This window comes from Acinonyx jubatus, chromosome X (genome assembly GCF_027475565.1).
Source record: "Acinonyx jubatus isolate Ajub_Pintada_27869175 chromosome X, VMU_Ajub_asm_v1.0, whole genome shotgun sequence".
NCBI classification, from domain to species: Eukaryota; Metazoa; Chordata; class Mammalia; order Carnivora; family Felidae; genus Acinonyx; species Acinonyx jubatus.
Window position 1 is genome coordinate 54232199 of NC_069389.1, and position 20606 is coordinate 54252804.

At 50.3% G+C, this 20606-nt stretch overlaps 1 protein-coding gene across 8 annotated transcripts in view; it reads left to right on the plus strand.

The window, feature by feature from the left end:
- STARD8 (StAR related lipid transfer domain containing 8) overlaps positions 1-18776 on the plus strand; it is an 84578-nt gene extending 65802 nt beyond the window's left edge. For 4 of the 8 annotated variants that reach the window (XM_027053599.2, XM_053202420.1, XM_027053601.2 and 1 more), the window contains 13 exons: positions 5476-5547; positions 7963-8044; positions 9013-9076; positions 10292-11682; positions 12302-12475; positions 13458-13617; positions 14085-14283; positions 14712-14922; positions 15192-15306; positions 15564-15788; positions 16791-17008; positions 17109-17285; positions 17433-18776. In XM_027053599.2, the coding sequence (XP_026909400.1) occupies positions 5476-5547; positions 7963-8044; positions 9013-9076; positions 10292-11682; positions 12302-12475; positions 13458-13617; positions 14085-14283; positions 14712-14922; positions 15192-15306; positions 15564-15788; positions 16791-17008; positions 17109-17285; positions 17433-17550 (3206 nt within the window). In that variant the 3' untranslated portion in view covers positions 17551-18776. Of the gene's footprint in view, positions 1-5044; positions 5180-5475; positions 5548-7962; positions 8045-9012; positions 9077-10291; positions 11683-12301; positions 12476-13457; positions 13618-14084; positions 14284-14711; positions 14923-15191; positions 15307-15563; positions 15789-16790; positions 17009-17108; positions 17286-17432 lie in introns of all 8 variants that reach the window. The other 4 variants (XM_027053602.2, XM_053202422.1, XM_053202421.1 and 1 more) reach the window with 4 other exon arrangements.
- Positions 18777-20606: the final 1830 nt, after the last annotated feature.

Sequence of the window (20606 nt, forward strand, 5' to 3'; positions counted from 1 at the left end):
TGCTGATTTTGTCAAATGCTTTTTCTGCATCGATTGACAGGATCATATGGTTCTTTTCTTTTCTTTTATTAATGTGATGTATCACATTGATTGATTTGCGAATGTCGAACCAACCCTGCAGCCCACGAATGAATCCCACTTGATCATGGTGAATAATTCTTTTTATATGCTGTTGAATTCAATTTACTAGTATCTTATTGAGAATTTTTGCATCCATATTAATCAGGGATATTGGCCTGTAGTTCTCTTTTTTTACTGGGTCTCTGTCTGGTTTAGGAATCAAAGTAATGCTGGCTTCATAGAATGAGTCTGGAAGTTTTCCCTCCCTTTCTATTTTTTGGAATAGCTTCAGAAGGATAGGTATTATTTCTGCTTTAAATGTCTGGTAGAATTTCCCTGGGAAGCCATCTGGTCCTGGACTCTTATTTGTTGGGAGATTTTTGATAACTGATTCAATTTCTTTGCTGGTTATGGGTCTGTTCAAGCTTTCTATTTCTTCCTGTTTGAGTTTTGGGAGTGTGTGGGTGTTTAGGAATTTGTCCATTTCTTCCAGGTTGTCCAGATTGTTGGCATATAATTTTTCATAGTATTCCCTGATAATTGCTTGTATTTCTGAGGGATTGGTTGTAATAATTCCATTTTCATTCATGATCTTATGTATTTGGGCCATCTCTCTTTTCTTCTTGAGAAGCCTGGCTAGAGGTTTATCAATTTTGTATATTTTTTCAAAAAACCAACTCTTGGTTTCGTTGATCTGCTCTACAGTTTTTTTAGATTCTATATTTTTTATTTCTGCTCTGATCTGTATTATTTCTCTTCTTCTGCTGGGTTTGGGGTGTCTTTGCTGTTCTGCTTCTATTTCCTTTAGGTGTGCTGTTAGATTTTATATTTGGGATTTTTCTTGTTTCTTGAGATAGGCCTGGATTATAATGTATTTTCCTCTCAGGACTGCCTTCGCTGGGATGCAGCCACTTTCTAGACCCAGAAGGGAATGCTAGCTGGGCCTCTTTCTCCTGTTTGTCGTTCTTTCTTGGGACCCTTCAGTTAGTTGGGAGTACTTGTACTATGTGTCAGGGTATTTTTCCACTCTCCAGTATTTTATTTAATGCTCTCAGTAGCTATTACAGGTAGACACAATTCCATCCATTTTACAGTGGGGGTAACTGAGTCTTACAGAGGTTAAACAACTTGCCAAGGTCCGAGAGCTAGTGACTGACAGCACTAGGATTTCAACTCAAGCTTGTTACTCCACTACATCAGGAGGTCAAAAAAAAGTTTGGGGACCTGGAGTTTGTTCCTTTGAGTCTAAGCCCTTTGTTTACCTGGCCTCTGAGGGCAAGTGGCATAATGAAATGGGAAAGAGAGAGCTGTAAAGGAAATTAAAAGGTCACGGTCTCACATGAAAAGACATTTCTCCAAAGAAGACATACAGATGGCCAACAGATGCATGAAAATATGCTCATCATCACTTACTATCAGGGAAATACAAATCAAAACTATAATGAGATATCACCTCACACTGGTCAGAATGGCTAAAATCAACAATATCAGAAACAACAGGTGTTGGTGAGGATGTGGAGAAAGAAGGACCCTCGTGCAGTGTTGGAATGCAGCCACTGGTGCAGCCACTCTGGAAAACAGTATGAAGTTTCCTCAAAAAGTTAAAAATAGAACTACCCCATGATCCAGCAAATGCACTACTATTTACCCAAAGAATACAAAAACACTAATTCAAAGGAATATGTGCACCCCTCTGTTTATGGCAGCATTGTTTATAATAGCCAAGTTATGGAAGTAGCCCATGTCCATCAATTGATGAATGGGTAAAGATGTGGTGTGTGTGTGTGTGTGTGTGTGTGTGTGTAGTGTACACACACACACACACACACAATGGAATATTAGTGATCAAAAAGAATGAAATCTTACTATTTGCAATGACATGGATGGAGCTGGAGAGCATTATGCTAAACAAAATATGTCAGATAACGACAAATACCATATGATCTCACTCATATGTGGAAGTTAGGAAACAACAAAGGAGCAAAGGGAAAGAGAGAGAAAGTGCAAGAGAGCATGCACACAAGAAATAGACTCTTAAAATACAGAGAACAAACTGATGGTTACCAAAGGGGAGTTGGTCAGGGGATGGGTGAAATAAGGGGTGGGGATTAAGGAGTGTACTTGTGATGAGCACCAGGTGATGTATGGAATTGTTGACTCATCATATTGTACACCTGAAACTAAAATAACACTGTATGTTAAGTAACTGGAATTAAAACAAAAACTTAAAAAAAATAAAAGATTAGGATCATAGTCTCAGCTGTGACATGCAACTCTGTGGGAATTGGGAAAGTTCCTCGGGACTCAATATGCCCCATACTATAGCTTTTTAAAAGTGCTGACGTGGAAAGCCCCACCAGAGACCAATTAAATCAGCCTCTGAGGATGGGATCCCAGGGAATTGGTCTTTTTTAAGCTTCCTAGCTGATTTTAACGTGCATCCCAGGGTGAAAATCCTTCAGCTAGGGATATAGGCCAGTGCTTCTCAAACTTTAATGTGCATGCAAATAAACTCAGGATGTAGTTAAATATAGATTCTGATTCAGTAGGTCTGGAATTCTGCATTTCTAACAAGCTCCCTGGTGATGCTGATGCTGCTGGTCCAGAGATCACAGTTAAAGTAGTAGCGGGCTAGAGGGCTCTAGGTAAAAGCAAAAGAACTTGGTGCCCACTCAGGTGCACTGGTTTCCTTCCCACCAACCCTGGCTAGGGCCAATGCCTAGCGTTAGAGGAGCAGGCGGCTCACCACTCTCCTGTGGGCTCTGCTTCTGTGGCTCTGGTAGATGGTGCAGATGTGTAAGATGCGGGACTTTCTTACTACACTCTCTCAACTTCTTCAGGCTTAAGAAGGACCTCAGGACTAATGGGCAGGCAGGTGCCTCTCTCCTTCCCTTTCCTCTTTGTTCTGCCTGTAGCCATAAATGGCTAAGGGCTGCAGTGGACTTCAAGGGTGTGTTCTTGGCATGCAGGCCTAACCCTGGGGATTAGCTTTCCTACCTGGGGTGGCCATAGCAGACTCATGGCCCTTTAAGGGTCACTATTTCTTTCTGTGCCGGTTCCTGCCTTTCTGGGAACTATCAGGTCCTTTCTTTGGTACCTTCTCTTCATCCTAATCATGGGAAAGCAGAGCTGGCTGCTAGGAGGGGCTCTGAGGATGGAGAAGGGCCTTCTCCTGGGGGTGTGGTAGGATCAGGAGACAGGGAGGTGGTAGTGGCAGCTGGCTAAGCTGTTTTAGCAGCAAAACCAGGTACCTCGGGGGGCGCCTGGGTGGCGCAGTCGGTTAAGCGTCCGACTTCAGCCAGGTCACGATCTCGCGGTCCGTGGGTTCGAGCCCCGCGTCGGGCTCTGGGCTGATGGCTCAGAGCCTGGAGCCTGTTTCCGATTCTGTGTCTTCCTCTCTCTCTGCCCCTCCCCCGTTCATGCTCTGTCTCTCTCTGTCCCAAAAATAAATAAACGTTGAAAAAAAAATTAAAAAAAAAAAAAAACCAGGTACCTCAGATGCTTCCTGGGCTGGTGTGAGTTCCCTTCCAACAGCTCTTACCACAGTTCCCCCACACCACCAATTGCCTAGAGACCTGTATCCTCTGCTAGGCCTGCATTGCCCCCTGTCAGAGGGTCTGAGGTACTGTTAGCTAAGCTCTGTGGGAACAAACACTTTCCAGGACCTCTCTGAAGTCCGGATGATTCCTAGATCTTTATCATAGGTTAGAAAGTTGCAGTAACAAGAAACATGGGCACATACACACACCATTCAAGTGCTGCACAGACTGAGGGGGCCTATAGGGGGTGTGTGTACAGGTGCACCATCTCATACCAATCTTCACAGATCACGGACATGAGCAAACTTGGCTACTGCTATGTGCTGAGGCAGATGCTAGGGTGGCACTGACCTGATGCACTCACTCTGGGAAATGCCCAGATGTTCATCTCCGCCCCACTCCTGTTTGCCCCAAAAGCCTTCAGGAGCTCCAGGGGCTCCAGAACCTTCTCTTCTCCCCCCTCAAATCCTCATCAGTTTGTGGCCCTTGAGAAGCCTATTGTTTTTTCTCATCAACTTCGATCTTCCTGTATTCTTCCCTCTGTTGTCTACCTACCCGCATCCTCTAAATGTTGTTTTGTCTTTTAACTTCTCAGTCTCAGCTGCCAGGATCTCATCCTGGATTTTCCTGTAGAAGAGCACTGGAAAGAAAGAGCTCTTCCTGTCTCGGAGAAACCCCACCAGTCTCCTCGGAGTTGCCTGGTCACAGGCGCTAAGGAAATCAAGGAGATGTTAGGAGTATGACTCTGTGGCCAGAGCAGCTCTGCTGAGCCACCAGCCTACCCCACCCTCCAACCCCACAGTGCCTTGTCCTATAGTCCCAGCCCCACTGCTCCCTGGAAGTGCTTGGGGTAGGAAACAGATGGCTGCCTGGGTAGTCCCAGGGCATTGCTGCTGGCACTCAGCCTATCCTTGACAGGAGGGCCTCCTTTAGTCCAGCTGCATGTCTTCACTGAGGCTGGCAGAGGTGCTGGGCACTCCCAGAGCAGAGGTGGGAGGCTAACCCAGCCAATGCCCTCCAAGATTCCCACAGGTACCACTGTGTCATCATGACAATCAGCACTGGATTATGCCACATAGATCTAGCCACAAGGGAGAGCTGGAGCAGTCTTGGGAGGTTCCCTGGGAAGGGAGGGCTGTAAATCCATGAGTGATGGGGAAGAGTAAGCACTGGGGAAGCTGCCATGTCAGAAAGGTAGGGGCCCTGAGTGGGAGGGAGACTGAGCTTTAACTCTGGCCCTAGCACTGCTACCTTGGTCAGCGGTGAGACTGTGGATGACTTCTTCCTTTCTGAGCCTGTCTGGAGATCTATAAAATGTAGATAGTAAAACCTCTTTCACAGCTTATTGTGTGTGTTAAGTGAGATTTCGTTATCAAAGTGCTAGGGAATGTGAGGTATGATGGTGGGAAAAAGAATGATAATCGTTGAACATTTTGTATCCCTAGCTGGACTAGGATGGTCTACCCAGGGTCATGGAAGGGGATGTCTCCCTGAAGAAGGGGAAGGTGAAGACACAGCTATGGCTTCCTCCCCCAGCAGTACTCCTTGACTTCAGACTTTCCTGAGAGTTGCTCCTGCTGGTGGGTTCTGTTCTTGGGCAGGGGCAGGAGAGCGAGAGGGGTATTGAGACAAGCAGGGGAATGAGGCTCAAGAATGGCCTCACAGGACATACAGAGGGTAGGGTATGGGGAACAGGGTAAACTCTTGCTGGCTGTGATATGAAACAAATAAGCCAGCTCCCTCCATGCTTTTCTTGCCATTTCCAGATCATGGGAACTAGAGGTGCTTGTCTGCTGGAAATGAGGCAGCATACACCCAGGATGGCTCAGTGCCAACACCCACCTAGACCCATTTCTCTCCCTCTGTTCCGTTTTAGAAGTTGAGGCCAAAAGAGCATGCAAGTGGCTCCGAGCAACAGGATTCCCTCAATATGCTCAGCTTTTTGAAGGTAAGGATACTCAGCTGCTCCCCCTCCTCTACCCCAAAACTTGCCATATCCCTCTGTTTTTCATCTGTAAAATGGTGCCAATCAGATCCTTTCTCCAACCACACAGGTAGCTGTGGACCTTGGCCCTCCTCCTATAGTTACATTGGCTCTCATAAGCTCTGGTGTCACCCATGTCTTGATCAGGGCCCCTGCACTGTACCAGTTCTGAGGATGCCACTGGCATAGATGCAATGTGGAGGGTGCATCCTGGTGTCCCCCACCTCATCTCCACTTCCCCATGGCCTCATTTCTCTGTTTCCTTCATTTTTCTGTTTTTCTTTAGTGTTGTCTATACTTTCTATTTCTGCTTTCCTTCTTCTTCTCACATTCCCCACTGTACTCTGCCTTCAACCCCACCTTGCCAATAAAACAATCCTTGTCCAGGTCACCATTGACCTCCATGTGATCAAGTTCACTAGTCACTTCCCAGTCCTTACTTAATCTCTCAATAGCATTCAGTGCCGCTGGCCACTCACTTCGGCTTCTAGAACACTCACCTGTCTTTGCTGTCTCTCTAGATGCTGCTCTTAGTCTTCTTATAGAGGACTCTGCTTTCTGTAACTGATATCTAAATGTTGGAGTGTCCCAAAGCTCCGTCTTGGTCCCTCTTCCCTCTCAACATTTCTTTCCCAGGAGATCTTTCTCCAGGTACCATCTATATTCTGGTGACTCTCAAATATTTCTGTCAGACCTCATTCCCAAGCTCAAGATTCATCTTTTCAGCCATCAGTTAAGTATCTCCTTGGATGTCTGACAGACATCTCAAATGTAGCAGGTCTAAATTCCAACTCCTGAGAGCACCGCTGTCCACTCAAGCCCTGCATCCAGGAATCACCCTTGATTCCTCTTTTCTTTCATCTTCTATATCTAATCCTTCAGCAAGTCCCTCCTCCCTCCACGGTATGTCTCGGATCAGTCTAGTTCCTGCCATCTTTACTGCCACATCCTGTGTGACCTGCCATCACTGCTCACCTGCCAAAGTGCACCAGCCTCCTTCCTTTGCTACCTCCTCTATTCCTTTTGAGAAAAAAATTTGTTTGTTTGTTTAGAGACAGAGAGAGCAAGAGCAGGGGAGGGGAAGAGAGAGAATCCTAAGCAGGTTCTGCACTGTCGGCACAGACCCCAACATGGGGCTTTAACTCATGAACTGTGAAATCATGATCTGAGCCAAAACCAAGAGTTGGCAGCTTAACCTACTGAGCCACTCAGGCGTCCCCTTTCTCTTCTCTGCAATGCACAGCAGCCAGAAGGACCTTGTGAGCCTTGGGACTCACTTTGTCACTTCTGTGCTCTGTCACTCCTCTGATGGTTTCCCAGCACACTCAGAATGAGGCAAGCTTACGTGTTTTATTATGACTGACAAGACTACATCACTCAACTGCTGTTTACTCCTCTTCCCTTTGCTCACTACATTCCAGGCTCCTTTCTTGCTCACTTGCTCACCATGTTTTTTCCTCACTCAACACCTTAATGTTGGTCCTGCCTGGAGCCCTCTTCCCAGGCTCTTGGCATAGCCAGCCTCCTCTTGTTCTTCAGGATTCAGTTCAGAGGTCACCACCTCAGAAAGGCCTCTGTTGACCACCTCTCTATGAGTAGCCCCCACCCCTCCAGCCTCTCTTTACCCCATCACCCTGTCTAATGTCTTTCATGGCATTCAGAACCGTATTATCTTGTTTCACACATTGCTTATTGTCTGTTGTCCCCATTAGAGTGTAAACTCCGTGAAGGCAAGGATCATTTTTATCTCGTTCGCTGTTGTAGCCCTAGCATCTGTCACCAAGTAGATGCATGATTAATATTAGTTAAATGAATAAATGGACTTGCTTTACCAGTAAGACAGAGAGAGGTATGGGATTTCCTGGATGCTCTGTCCTCTTACTGCACCTTCCTCTCTCTCCTCTCCTTCTTAAATCCCAAGGAGTGGGCTCCCCTGCTTTGAGCAGTAGGAGGAAATGAGGTGGGGTTTAGCTGCACGCTGTCCTTTCTGTCCTCACTCTCTTCCTGATCCCCCCAGTTCATCTTGGGGCAGGGAGGAGTTTCCTTGTCTTAGTACCCAGGATTCAAAGAGGACTGGGCGAGCCCAGCTTGGCTCCTGGCAGCCACCCAAGGCCTCAGGCTTGCCATCTCCCATGGACTTGTATTATTGCTGGGTCCTCTTATCTAGCTCAACCCTCCTTTCCTTCAACCCTGAACTTGTCCCCAATGGTCAGCCTGAGTTCCCTGGGTCCCTTCTTTACTCAGGCTTGCTCCTTTTGCTCAGCTTTTGCTTTCCTGCCTCCTCCCTTCCCTGCCCCCCCTTTGCAACTCAAGGGCTACTGGCACTGAGTTTCTGACCATACCACTCTCAACTCATCTTGGCTTTTCTCTGCCATACAGAAGGTCTGTTTCCCCTGGATATTGGCTCTGTGAAGAAGGACCACGGTTTTCTGGACAAGGACTCTTTGGGGGCCCTGTGCAGGTAGGGAGCACTAAGAGCCAGGCCTGGGAGGTCAGGGCCTTGCTTGGAGCTTCTTCATGGAAAGAAACAATCCCTGTCCCCTCTAACAGAGGAGGAGCCCAACCTGTAACAAAGCTCATCTGGTACAGTCACACTGCTCACTCTGTCTTCTGTGTCTGTGACACCTCACCACCCAGGCACTCTAGCTGGAAAGTCAAAATCTGGTGTTGACTCTTTTCTCCCTTCAGTTAGATTCCTGAGACATTCTTCTGATTTTCCCCTTCTCTGCTTACACTGGTTTGGGCCTTGTTTGAGGCCAAACCATGGCTTTTTGGATCCATTACAGTAGCCAACTCACTGGCCTTCCTGCCATGTCCCTCCGCGCCTTGATCCAGCCTCTTTACAGCCACTAGATTCAGTTTCCAAGCAGGAACTCCTCTGCTTAGAGTGTGTAACTGCCTGCAGAGAAAAGTGAAACTTTTTTAGCATGAGGCACCTTTGCAGTATGGCTTTGACCAACCTTATCAGCCTCAGTCTCCTCTGTCACACCAGTACTGGTCAGTTTACTCTTTCCCTCTCTACCTTGTCACAGCCTCTTGTGGAAGCCCAGGATAAGAGTCCCTGTTTTTTTTCCCTCCAGAAACCCATTTCTGACCACCAGGAAGCCTTCTCTGACTGCCCACCCCATCTTCATGGAAGTTCCTTGCCCCACTCTCTGTGTGCCTGCTGTGTCTTCTGTCTAAGTTCCTGAACCTGTGCTGTCTCTCTAGTGGTTTATTCCACATATGTAAGCTTCCAGAGGACAGAAGCCATAATTTTCCTAGCATTGTGTCTGGCACTGAAACCTTCATGAGCACTGGATCTTGGGAGAGGTTTTGATATCTTGAGCATGTAAAGTAGTGGATGGCATCATGGGACTGTTTCAATAGGTTATGCCCTGAAAACTTGGGTTGGGACCCTTGGGTGAACACTGCTTCATTTCCTTATAGAAAGCTGATGACCTTGAACAATTGTGCCTCGATGAAACTGGAAGTTAATTTTCAATGCAAGCAGGTGAGTCATGGCAAGGGTGGGATCTGGGGTCTTGTGGCACCGTGGGGAACCCAGGATATACATAGACCACTTGCAAAACTAGATCCAGTGTCCTGGGTGTCTGGGATGTACAGAGCAGTGCCTTGCCCCAACCTGAGAGTGAGGTATAGGGGGCTTTTATGAGCCTGATGGGTTTTGGCAAGCCTGGTCTAGAGTTTAGAGTGTGAAAATAAGTACCATGGCCACACCCACCCCCCTCAGCACACCTCTCCACACTGAGTTTACTAATAACTTGACCTAGTGATTGCCCTTCCTCAGGGAAATCTATCTGCCTCCACTACTTGCTTTGTGATGGTGAGAATTCCTTCACTAGACAGCAGAGACAGAATAATGTGGTGGAAAAATCATGGCCTATATGATCTTAGAAGTCAAGATACCCAACTGTGTCCACAGGAGGTCTTACACCCCTGAGCCTCGTTTTTCCCATCTCTAAACTCAAGAGGCCTTTCTGACTCTGCCAATGTGGGATTGCAAAAACCGAGAGGACTCTTAGTCCACATGTAGCCCTGGAATGCTGGCCTGATGACCTCATCTTTCCATGGGGTCAGGCTTTGTTAGTTTCCTCTGGAGCTTTCTCCACCAGAGGTCTGGAGCCAGGAGGGTCAGCTAAGCAGCCAGAGCCCTGGCCTGGGAAGCAGGAAACCCTTGGGGCCTGATCCCACCTCTGCCACTGACTACTCAGTGGCTTTGAGCAAGCCTCTTCCCCTCTCTGGGCCTTGATTTCCCCATATTGCAAAATAGAAAATTAGAAAATCTAAAATCTCCTTTTAGTTCTGGAATTCTGTGATTCCAATCTAAGACTATAGCCTAGAGACTTGGGAGGCTGCTGAGGACAGGTCAAGACACCTGGATTCTAACCCTGGCTCTGTCACTGACTTACTACATGACATTGGATGACCTTAGGCAAATGACTTCTCATTTGTGGGTCTTAGTTTCCCTATCTGTAAAATGAGGAGGGATTAGATTAATTCGATGACCATTACCATCCATCTGGGCTCTGTCTCTGACTCCTGGCTTACTCTGGTACTCCAGAGCCAGCTCCACATCTAGGACATGTCTTGAGTCAGAAAGTGGCGCCCTTTATCTCAAGGTCCTCTAAGAGTTTGGAGGCAGGGAGTGGAGTACAAACAAGCACTTGAGGACTATTCTGACCTGACCCTGTGGCTCCCTCCCCAGAATGAAGACTCAGAAGAGGAAGAGCAGTGTACCATCAGCAACCACTGGGCTTTCAAGCGTGAAAGTAAATGTTGGTCTCGTGTAGGCTCCTCTGACCTACTGGCCCCACCAAGCCCTGGCCTGCCAGTGACCTCCAGCTGTGAGAGCGTCCTCACTGAGCTTAGTGCCACTTCCCTGCCAGCCATCACCGTGAGCCTATTGCCCGAGCCAGCAGACCTGCCCTTGCTAAGCTGTGCCCCCAGACCAAATGACCAGCCATTCCTCAGCCCCACCCAGGGCCAAGAGGGTCTCCAGGACAAAGCCAAGAAGCGCCGTTCTCGTAGCTTCCTTAAGCACCTTGATTCTCTGAGGCAGAAGGAAAAGGGTGGCAGCCAGCAAACAGAGCCTGAGTGTAGCCCAGCCACCTCAAAGACCACCAAAGCCTCCTCTTTCTGCAGTCGCCGTGGTTTCCTCTCAGCTGGATTCTATAGGGCCAAGAATAGGACAGCCACCTCAGCTGGTGACAGTGGCACTAAGGCTCAGAGGGCTTGGGAAGCCTGGCCTGTGGCCATGTTTCGGCATCCTCAGCAGGTGCACCGGGGTGACTGCCTCGTGCATGTGCCCAGGGACCACAAACCAGGCACATTCCCTCGCTCCCTGTCCATTGAGAGCCTATTTCCTGAGGATGGACACCGCCTGGCAGATTGGCAGCCAGGTAGGCCCTGGGGCTATGAAGGGCGCCGGGGCTCCTGTGGCTCCACAGGCAGCCATGCCAGCACCTATGACAACATGCCTGAGCTATACCCAGCTGAGCCTGTACTGGCTGGGGCTGAAGCTGAAGATGAGGAGGGTGGGGGCAACTACGCCCACCTAGATGACATTCTCCAGCATGTGTGGGGGCTGCAGCAAAGGGTAGAGCTCTGGTCTCAGGCCATCTACCCAGACCTGGGGACTAGAGATAAGGAAGAGGAAGAAGAGGAGGAGGTCACTTCAGTAAAAGTAGCCACAGTTGAGGTTGAAAGGCAGGCTGAGTCTCTGGCCCAATTAGAGGCTCTGACCCATAGAGAGTCCTCAGCTCTGGGCCAGGCTGATGTTCATCCAGTAGTCCCAGCTCAGGTTCAGGCTCAGGCTCAGGCTGAGCCCCTGGAACAGGCACAGGCCGAGGCCCCACACCCAGCCCAGGATAATGAGCAGGAGGCAAATTCAGGTGGGGAACCAACCTCTGCCTCCAGCCTGTCTGTGGAAGAAGGACACTCCATTTATGACACTGTGGCCTCCTCCAGTGAACTGGACAGTAGCAGAAACTCTGTGAATGAGGCTGAGGCTGCAGGCTCACCAGCTGGACTTCAGGCATCAGCACCACGTGAACGACGAGATTCAGGCGTTGGGGCCTCACTGACTAGACCGTGCAGGTGGGAGTTTTGAGTAAGGGTGGGGACAGAGGACTCTGTTGTGTCTCTTTGTCCTGCTCCCCATCCTTCATCCTCCCTTTCTTCTTTCCCCTCTCTCCCATCCCTCCCTCTCTCCTCTACACAACTCTTTTTCAAGGCACTAAGAAGTGCCCAGGCCCAGGGACAGGTTCTTGATTGCCTCCAGGTTAAGTTCAGGGCTTACCTCTGCCATGGACTTGAACAAATTCTAGCTCCACTTTGGGCATTTTTTTCCCCATGAGTAAATCATAGGTGTTAGAGGACATGGTCTCTGGTCCCCAGCTTTACCATTCTGGGCTCTCAGAACAGCCCCTACACTGCAGTCTTGGAGGGATAAGGGGCTGGTACTGCTTGCTGGCACTAGATGGGCCTGAGCTCTGTACCACCCTCCCTGATAGCTTCTTGGCCACTTGGCAGCCCTGGAAACTAAAATTAAGGTTTACCACCCTGGGACCCAGTAGCAATGCTGACAGTAGTCACATCTCCCTCCCTGCATTTGTTTTCTTTGGGGAGAATAAAGGGATCAGAAGAAGTCACCATTTCCTAAGGCTTATCCAAACCTGCTCCTCTGGCCCTTCTGCACTTCCTCATCTTTCACCAGGAAGCTCCGTTGGCACAGCTTCCAGAACTCCCACCGGCCTAGCCTCAACTCAGAGTCACTGGAGATCAACCGGCAGTTTGCTGGCCAGATCCACCTCCTGCACAAGGGCTCACTGCTGCGGCTCACTGCCTTCATGGAGAAGTACACTGTGCCCCACAAACCAGGATGGGTCTGGTGAGTGCTCCTGGGCCATGGTGTGTGGGGAGCTTCTTATCCAGGTGCTGGCCCCCTCCCTGTCCCCACTTCAGGACCCTGGAAGGGTCATCCCCTGAAGGTGGGTGCGAGAAGGTGGAGCCCAGAAGCCAATAGTGTTAGGAAGCTGGAGGGGCCATGGCCTGAGAGGTCAGCATGGCTTGCATATGTCTGTGGGGGATGCTCATGGGACATGCATGAGTGTGTGCCATGTGTGAGGAGGAGTGGGGGTAGTGGACCTTAGGTCCTTGAGCTGTAACTCCTCCATCCCAACTTCCAGGCTGTTACCAGTGAGATTGTTCTAAAATACATCTTTGGTTGCTGCTCTCCTGATAAACACCCTTCTGTCCCCGCACCGCCCCTCAACTGCCAAAGAATAGGGCCTAGCTTCCTTCCCATGATGATCCTTTCATGTTCCAGCCCTGCCCTTGCTGTTGGGTTCTCTAGCCTGCCACTCTCAAGCACTACCACCATATAGGCCACTAAAGTTGTTGCCCTTCCCTGAATGTGCTATACTCTTTTTTCCTACCTCTTTGCCTTTGTCCGTGCTGTTCTGTCTGCCTGGGATGCCTTTTCCCCATTTCTCCTCTGGGACAACGCCTACCTATCCCTCATGAGCCTGCTGAATTTCCACATCCTCCCTGAAGCCTTCTGTGATCCACTAGGTATAGCTCCCCTTCCTCATGGGTCTTCCCCTAAGTTCTTGGTCCACTCCTGGCCACATATATTGTCATTGCCTGTCGACACAGTTATCTCCTTAACCAGACAGAGAGCTCCTTGTATTCCTCTGTGACTCCCTTGGGCCAGGCCCACAGCAGGTGCTCAGTGAATGTTGACTCTGGGTATGTGGTGTGTTTTTTACTCCCCTCACCCCTGCCTGAGCCCCCTGAGACTACAGAGTCTCCAAGCTGTGTCTGGGCCTACCCCACACCCCTCACAGATCTGTTGTCATTCCCCCAAACAGGTCAGTGCCCAAGTTCATGAAAAGGAATAAGACCCCAGACTACCGGGGCCAGCAGGTGTTTGGGGTGCCACCCCTCATCCACGTGCAGCGCACAGGCCAGCCACTGCCACAGAGCATTCAGCAAGCCATGCGCTACTTGCGCAGCCAGTGCCTGGACCAGGTGAGCCCTGCCAGGGAACCTACAGAGAAATGACACTGGGGAAGAAATCCAAGACTGAGGAATTTGGTGGGGAGCTGCTATGGCCTTTCTGGCCCACTAGAGACCTTTCTGAGCCTTAGGAAGGCCCAGCAAGGATGGAGCTGAAGCTCCTCTCAGCCAAGCTCTCTGCCAGCTTATTTCCAGCCCGGGCACCGTAGGGCCCATCTTTAGGAGCCTGCTTTAGGTCCCTCTCTTCCTGCTCATTCCCACTAAAACCATATTTCCTCTTGACCCTAAGGCTATAAAAATGCTTCTCTTTGGTTTTGCCATTTTTCTCCTACCCTGCCCAGCAGGAAACCTTCCAGGCTTGGAAGTCTCTAGGGTGGCCTACTCTCCTGACACCTGATCCAGGGCTGGCCTCATAATCTTCCTCCCCACCCCACCCTTGTCCTGCATGTCTCCCTCCCTCCCTTCCCTGCATGGGCCAGGTGGGCATCTTCCGCAAGTCTGGGGTGAAGTCCAGGATCCAGAACCTGCGCCAAATGAATGAGACCTCCCCTGACAATGTTTGCTATGAGGGCCAGTCGGCCTATGATGTGGCTGACCTGCTGAAGCAGTATTTCCGGGACCTACCAGAGCCTATCTTCACCAGCAAGCTCACCACCACTTTCCTGCAGATCTACCAGCGTGAGTCACCTGCACCTGTCCCCAGCAACCTGCCCCATTCTCAATCTCTCCGAATCCTGGGGCTTGTGAAAGCTAAACCTGGTGTGAGCAAATCTAGCCACATCCATGAGCTCATTGGAAGATTTGCTATCCAGAGTTGGAAAGGCCCTTGGAGGGAGATCATGTTCTATTCCCCAAACCCATTATATGGAAAGATAGACTGAGGCCTTGAGGAAAGGCAGGGGCTTACCTAAGGTGACATTGTATATTAGAGTGGGGCTTTATCCCCTCTTTTACCCAGAGACATCCCAGAGCCCATCTTTACCCTTTCCTCTCACTGACTGACTTCCCTTGGGACTGCTGTGCTCTCTGAATTCCTAGAAGCAGGAGACTTGCTGCCAGAAGCTCTAGGGGAATAAGAAAGCTGTTCTGCCATTCCTTCCTCACAGTCCTCCCCAAGGATCAATGGTTGGCAGCAGCACAAGCCGCCACCTTGTTGCTCCCTGATGAGAACCGAGAGGTCCTACAGACCCTGCTCTATTTCCTAAGTGACATTGCCTCTGCTGAAGAAAACCAGATGACAGCTGGCAACCTAGCAGTGTGCCTGGCACCTTCCATCTTCCATCTCAACGTCTCCAAGAAGGATGGCACCTCACCCAGGTGAAACATGGCAGTGTGTGGCAGGGCCAGGCAGGGAGGGTTTGGGCCTCCTTGGACTGTTGGTCCTTGATGGCGGTCCTACAGTTCCCCAGCATCACCACAAGGGGTCAGCCTGACAATTCAGGGGCCTGAAACTGGTTGGATGTTTTGAAGCAGGGCCTTCTAAAGAGCAGCAGGTTGTTTTTTGTTTAGGGGAGCTAGAAGCCAACCAGTCAGCCATCTTGTCTTGTGCCCATGTGCCATCCTCTCCTCCCTGCCCTTCCCTCTAGGATCAGGAACAAACGCAGCATCGTTGGCCGGCCAGGCCCTAGGGACCTGAGTGAGAACATGGCTGCTACTCAGGGCCTATCACACATGATCAATGACTGCAAGAAACTTTTCCAAGTGAGTAACTCTAGGCTCACACCTGGAGGAACTATCAGGCCAGAGATTTTTACCCCAAGTCAGGGGTAAGGGCCCAACTTTATGCATGCCCCTCAACTTCCAACTCTTTTCCTACAAGGTTTCTCATCTATCTCACTGCAGTAGTCAGGCTTCTCTACCCCCATAACATGGACCTGAAAGATCCCATGGGCTCTGGGAATGATGGTCTCTCACCCCCTGTTTCTCCCCATGGCCCTAGTGTATGTGTGCTCTCCCAGGTTCCCCAGGACATGGTGCTGCAACTGTGTGGTTCCTACAGTGCAGCTGAGCTCAGCTCTCCTGGCCCAGCTCTGGCTGAACTGCGGCAGGCCCAAGCTGCAGGCATGAGCCTGAGCTTCTACATGGAAGAAAGTGTCCAAGAGCTGCTGCGTGATGCTGCTGAGCGCTTCAAGGGCTGGATGAGTATGCCAGGGCCCCAGCACACGGAGCTGGCTTGCCGGAAAGTGAGTAGCATGCTGCCAATGGCTGCCATGGGGCTGGGAGAGGGCGTGGTGCATGCAGGGGAGGCCAAGAATCCCAAACGAAGGAGCTCCCCAGCCAGTGTCACTGTGCCTCGGCTTGATCCTGGAAGGTGTAAGCCAGCAAAGCAAGTTCCTTAAGGAGTCAAGAACCAAATGAGACCAGGGGCCCTCATTTGAGCATTGCCTGACAGAATTCCTATACCAAATCTCCATTCCAGACAGGTCACTATTTGCAGAGCCTCACCTCCAGTATCTTTCTGCACCATGGTCATGCTGAGCTCCTTACACTTCCACCTTTGTGCTTCTGCCCCTGCTTTCCTGCTGTCTGGACTGACCTTCCCCAAGCGTTAAATTTCCCAAGCCACTTTTAGCCTTGACTTGATATGCACTCTCCTTCATTCAGAGCCTCCTGTCATGTCCCAAACTGGAGATGACTTCTCTCTGTCCTCCTCTTGGCACTAGCCATCTTCTTTCTTGGATTCTGATTACAAGTAAGACTGCAAGCCTGAGGTTTGCCATGTATAAACCCGTCTAAAATCTCCCTTACGGGATCGGGATGAGAAGCTCGTGCAGTGCCTGACACATACGAAAGACTCACTAAGTGGCAGCTTTGATTGCTGTGCCCATGTTCTACTTCCTGCACTAGATGGTGAGTTCCTTGAGGATGATCACCATCTTCTCTTCCTGTTCACTTCTAGAAATTCCAAGCTCTGAGTCCATTTCGTGGTAGAGCCTACTAGGCCCCAGAGAACTTGTGTCTCGTCATCTCTTTGTGCTTTTGACTAGGTGGAGAAGCAGATGTCCAAAGAGGAGAGAGAGGACAGGGAACACAGGGAAGGCCTGTCTGGATCTAGCTGGGGTTAGCACAGCTCTGCAACCTTCCCTTTTCAGGGGCTAAAGTGAGGGCAGGCTGGAACTGGGGGGTGGAGTGGCTGTTCTCCAGCTCTGACAGTTGTCCCCTGTCCCCACTCCTGTGGCTCCCAGGCGTCCGATGGGCATCCCCTGCGTGTGTGGAAGGTGTCCACAGAGGTAGCAGCCCCTCCGGCTGTAGTGCTGCACCGTGTTCTGCGGGAACGGGCCCTCTGGGATGAGGACCTGCTGCGGGCCCAGGTGTTGGAAGCCCTGATGCCGGGTGTGGAGCTGTACCACTATGTCACTGACAGCATGGCACCCCATCCTTGCCGCGACTTTGTGGTGCTCCGGTGAGGGCTTCTGGTTGTCATCCTGATGCGCTTGGGGAACCAGGGAGGTGGAGTGGGAGCAGACACCAGGAATGTGAACATATGTGTCTCTTCCCCACAGGATGTGGCGCTCCGACTTGCCCCGTGGTGGCTGTCTGCTTGTCTCCCAGTCCCTGGATCCCGAGCAACCTGTGCCAGAGTCAGGGGTGAGGGCCATGATGCTCACTTCCCAGTACCTCATGGAGCCTTGTGGCTTGGGCCGCTCCCGGCTCACTCACATCTGCCGTGCTGATCTCAGGTACCAGGCCCCTTTAGCCCTGGCACTTTCCCCACCTCTGCCCCATGCCATTGATCCCGGGAGGCTGGGGGAAAGCCCTTTCTTCCTCCTGGGCAGGGCTCCAGGGAAGAACCCATAGCTCATGCCTGCCTGCTTCTACCTCTCCAGGGGCCGTTCTCCTGACTGGTACAACAAAGTCTTTGGGCACCTGTGTGCCATGGAAGTGGCAAAGATCCGGGACTCCTTCCCCACCCTGCAGGCAGCTGGCCCTGAGACAAAACTGTGAGCCTCAGCTTGGTCCAAAGGTGGCGCCACCCAGGCCCCCTGGCACCAAGGGAGTAAGGGGATAAAGAGAGCAGAGCAGCCCCCAGATGTTGCTTCCAGGGGCGGAGCCAGGCTCTTGAAGCTCCCACTGACTGTCCCCTTTACTTCCTGAAGCTCCTCCACACATTCAGGGGAGGAAAAGAGAATTTCAGTGCCCCATCTCCAGTTCACCTCCACCCCCAAGCCTGTGGTCTGTCGTCCCAAGAGAGAGGAGTCATTTTAGGAACAAGAAGACTGCTGCTGCTCTCCAGGCCCACAGAGTCACCATCAATCTGAAGCCTTACCAGCTACCCCACCTTCAGGGGAAAGAGGTAGAGACCAATATTTGCTTCCAACTCCTTGCCTCTCTGAGAGGGCAAGCCATCCTGTCTGGTGCTAGCATCCCCTTGAGGTTGGCAGGAGGCTCTGGTCCTGCCTTGGGGCCTAATATTGGCCCTGAACTGGTTTTTCCACAGAAATTAGACAAGATGAGCACAGGGCAGCTACAAGCACTATGAGCTGTTTTATTTGTGTAAATACAATGCTGATTTTTATGAGGCTGATTTAAAGAGTGAGCACTGACAGGTTCCTAGTAGGTGACATGACAATTTCGGCTAGTTTGGGATATGGTAGTGGGGGGAGGTGGCTTCCTTTCTCAGGTCTCAGGAGATCAATGAACCAGTCTCCCCAGTTTGGGCCCCATACTTTGCCACTCTCTGGTGTCCTGTGCGGCCTGTGGTCACACACTCTTTTGTCTGGAGAGCAAACAAGCTCACTCCCACCACACAGGCCAAGCAAAAACAGATGGTGGTAAAAAGAGACACATCTGTATCTGTGTCTCTTCTCCTGATCTTCCTGCCTGTGGTAGCTGGCTGACATAACAGCCCCTTCCTCAAGCAGGGACCAGGCCCCTGCCTGAGGCAGCCAGCCAGCCAGATGGAAGGGCTAGTGTCATCTCAGCCAGCTGGGGCTTGATCCAAACCTGATTCATCCTACCCAGCAGCTATCTTGGCTTATGTGGAATTTCCAATGACATTCAAATGCCAACTAGTGCTTTATTTTTCTTTCAGCAAAATAAACTGGAGTGAGATGGATCCCAGGCAATATTGTAACTTTTTAAGCCTTTTTTATTTCTACCTATAAATACTGTACAGTCAGAATAATATATGTATATATGTATACGTGTATACATGCACATGCATGTATACACGTATACATATATACATGCACATCTATATATGCACACATATTCTGTCCAGACTATATTATAATCTGTGGGTATGAGCAGGGGTCTTGAAAGCCTAAGGGGGCAGGGCATTTAAGATGAGGGAGGTGGAGACCAGGAACCATGTGACCCCTCAGCAGAACAATAAAGCATTACTAGAGATCCACTCTGGCTGTGTGGCTGTCTTCACTGAGATGATGGGTTAGGAACTGAGGGCGGGTTACAATGTGGGCTTCATGTTAGGATCAGAAACACTCTAGGACTCAAGGGAAGGCCATAGGAGGAATGGGGAGGGCCTCAGCGCTTCTCTTTGGGAGGCAATTTGGGGGTGGGGGAGGTGGGACTCCAAGAACCCAGGGCCTGGGCAGAAGCTGCAGATCACATCCCCTGATCTGGCCAGGGTTCCCAGTCTGGCCCACAAGCATGATCTCAGGCATGCTGACAGTGGCCCTGGGGAGAGATGTCCCTGGCTATGTTGTCCTTCCTTCACCTGGTACACACAGTCTAAGCTTAAGGATGAAGAGTGGAAACCCAGCCCTGGATGGCTACAAGACCGTTTTCTCCATAAGCCAGCCTAAGAGAGGTTAGAGTGCCTGAAGGCAACCTCTGGTCTGGCTTTAGTAGCCTGCAAATCCCAGGGGGCTAGAAAGTCTCTCTCCCACCCCCCCTTGTCTTCTTCATAGGAAAAGGCTTTCTTTGACACACTTCTGTAGCCATAAAGTTTCTAAGCTCCTAATGGCAGCTAGAGAAGGAGTATAGGCTTTGCAATTCAATCTATATTTCCACCCATAGAGTGGTATTGACTAGCCTGGGGTAAACATCCTGCTGCTCTCCCTCTACCGGAACCTCAGCCTCCTCGTAAGCCAAACAGGCTAGTGAAACCTGGGCACAAGCCTGGCTCAGTAAGTGTTCACTTTGCTCTGCCCCACTCAGCCTGAACAGTTTGGGGTCCCTATCAAGTCACACTTCTCTCTCACCTTTCATTCTCTTCTTTTGGATTCAGCTGTCCCTACATCCCTTTGGCCTTTCTTCACTGCTGCTGCCTGGGGATCTCAGATAGCTTTGGGAGCAAGATGAAACAGAGGTCTTGTCAGCCTCTTGCCTTTGGGAAAACAATGAAGGCACCCCACATGTGGGTATGGGTGATGGGAGATGGCTCAAGCAGTGTTGGTGTTAAGGGACACTAGTGTGAAGCTCCAGCCAGTAGCTTGAGGCCAGCAGCCAGGGGCACCTTATGGCACAAACACTGCCTGACCTGGTCATGGAAGGAGGCTGTAGTGATAATACAGAGGATGAGGTTGAGAATGCTGTTAATGAGTAATATGAAAATGACCACCCAGGTGATGGTCTCTAGGAGACAGATAAAGAACTTTGTATGGTGGAGATTCTTGGAAGAGCCAGAGAATTCCTCCAAACTTTCAGCTCTGGACTTTTGCCCAGAACCAGCTGCCCAGTGTAGTCCTACATCTCTGGCATTCTGGGAGATCTAGTGCCAAGTTAGGGAGCTTCTCTGGGCCTTAGTGTAGTTCCCCTGCATAAAGCAGAGGCTCCCATTTCTGCCTCTCTGCGTGGCCCACTGTGAAGTCAATGAATTGACCACCATGGCCTATAGATGTGGGACTGGGTGTCATGATTATGGGGCCTCTCAATTCCACACACATGGCAAGCACTGCCTATGACCATTTTTAACCCTCAGTCATTACCTTGGCCTACCCTGACTTGATCTCTTCCTTTCCCTTATGCTAGACAACTCTCATCTTCAAATTCCCAATCCTGTTGCCTATATTTTCTCTTCCTATATTTCCCCTGACCCA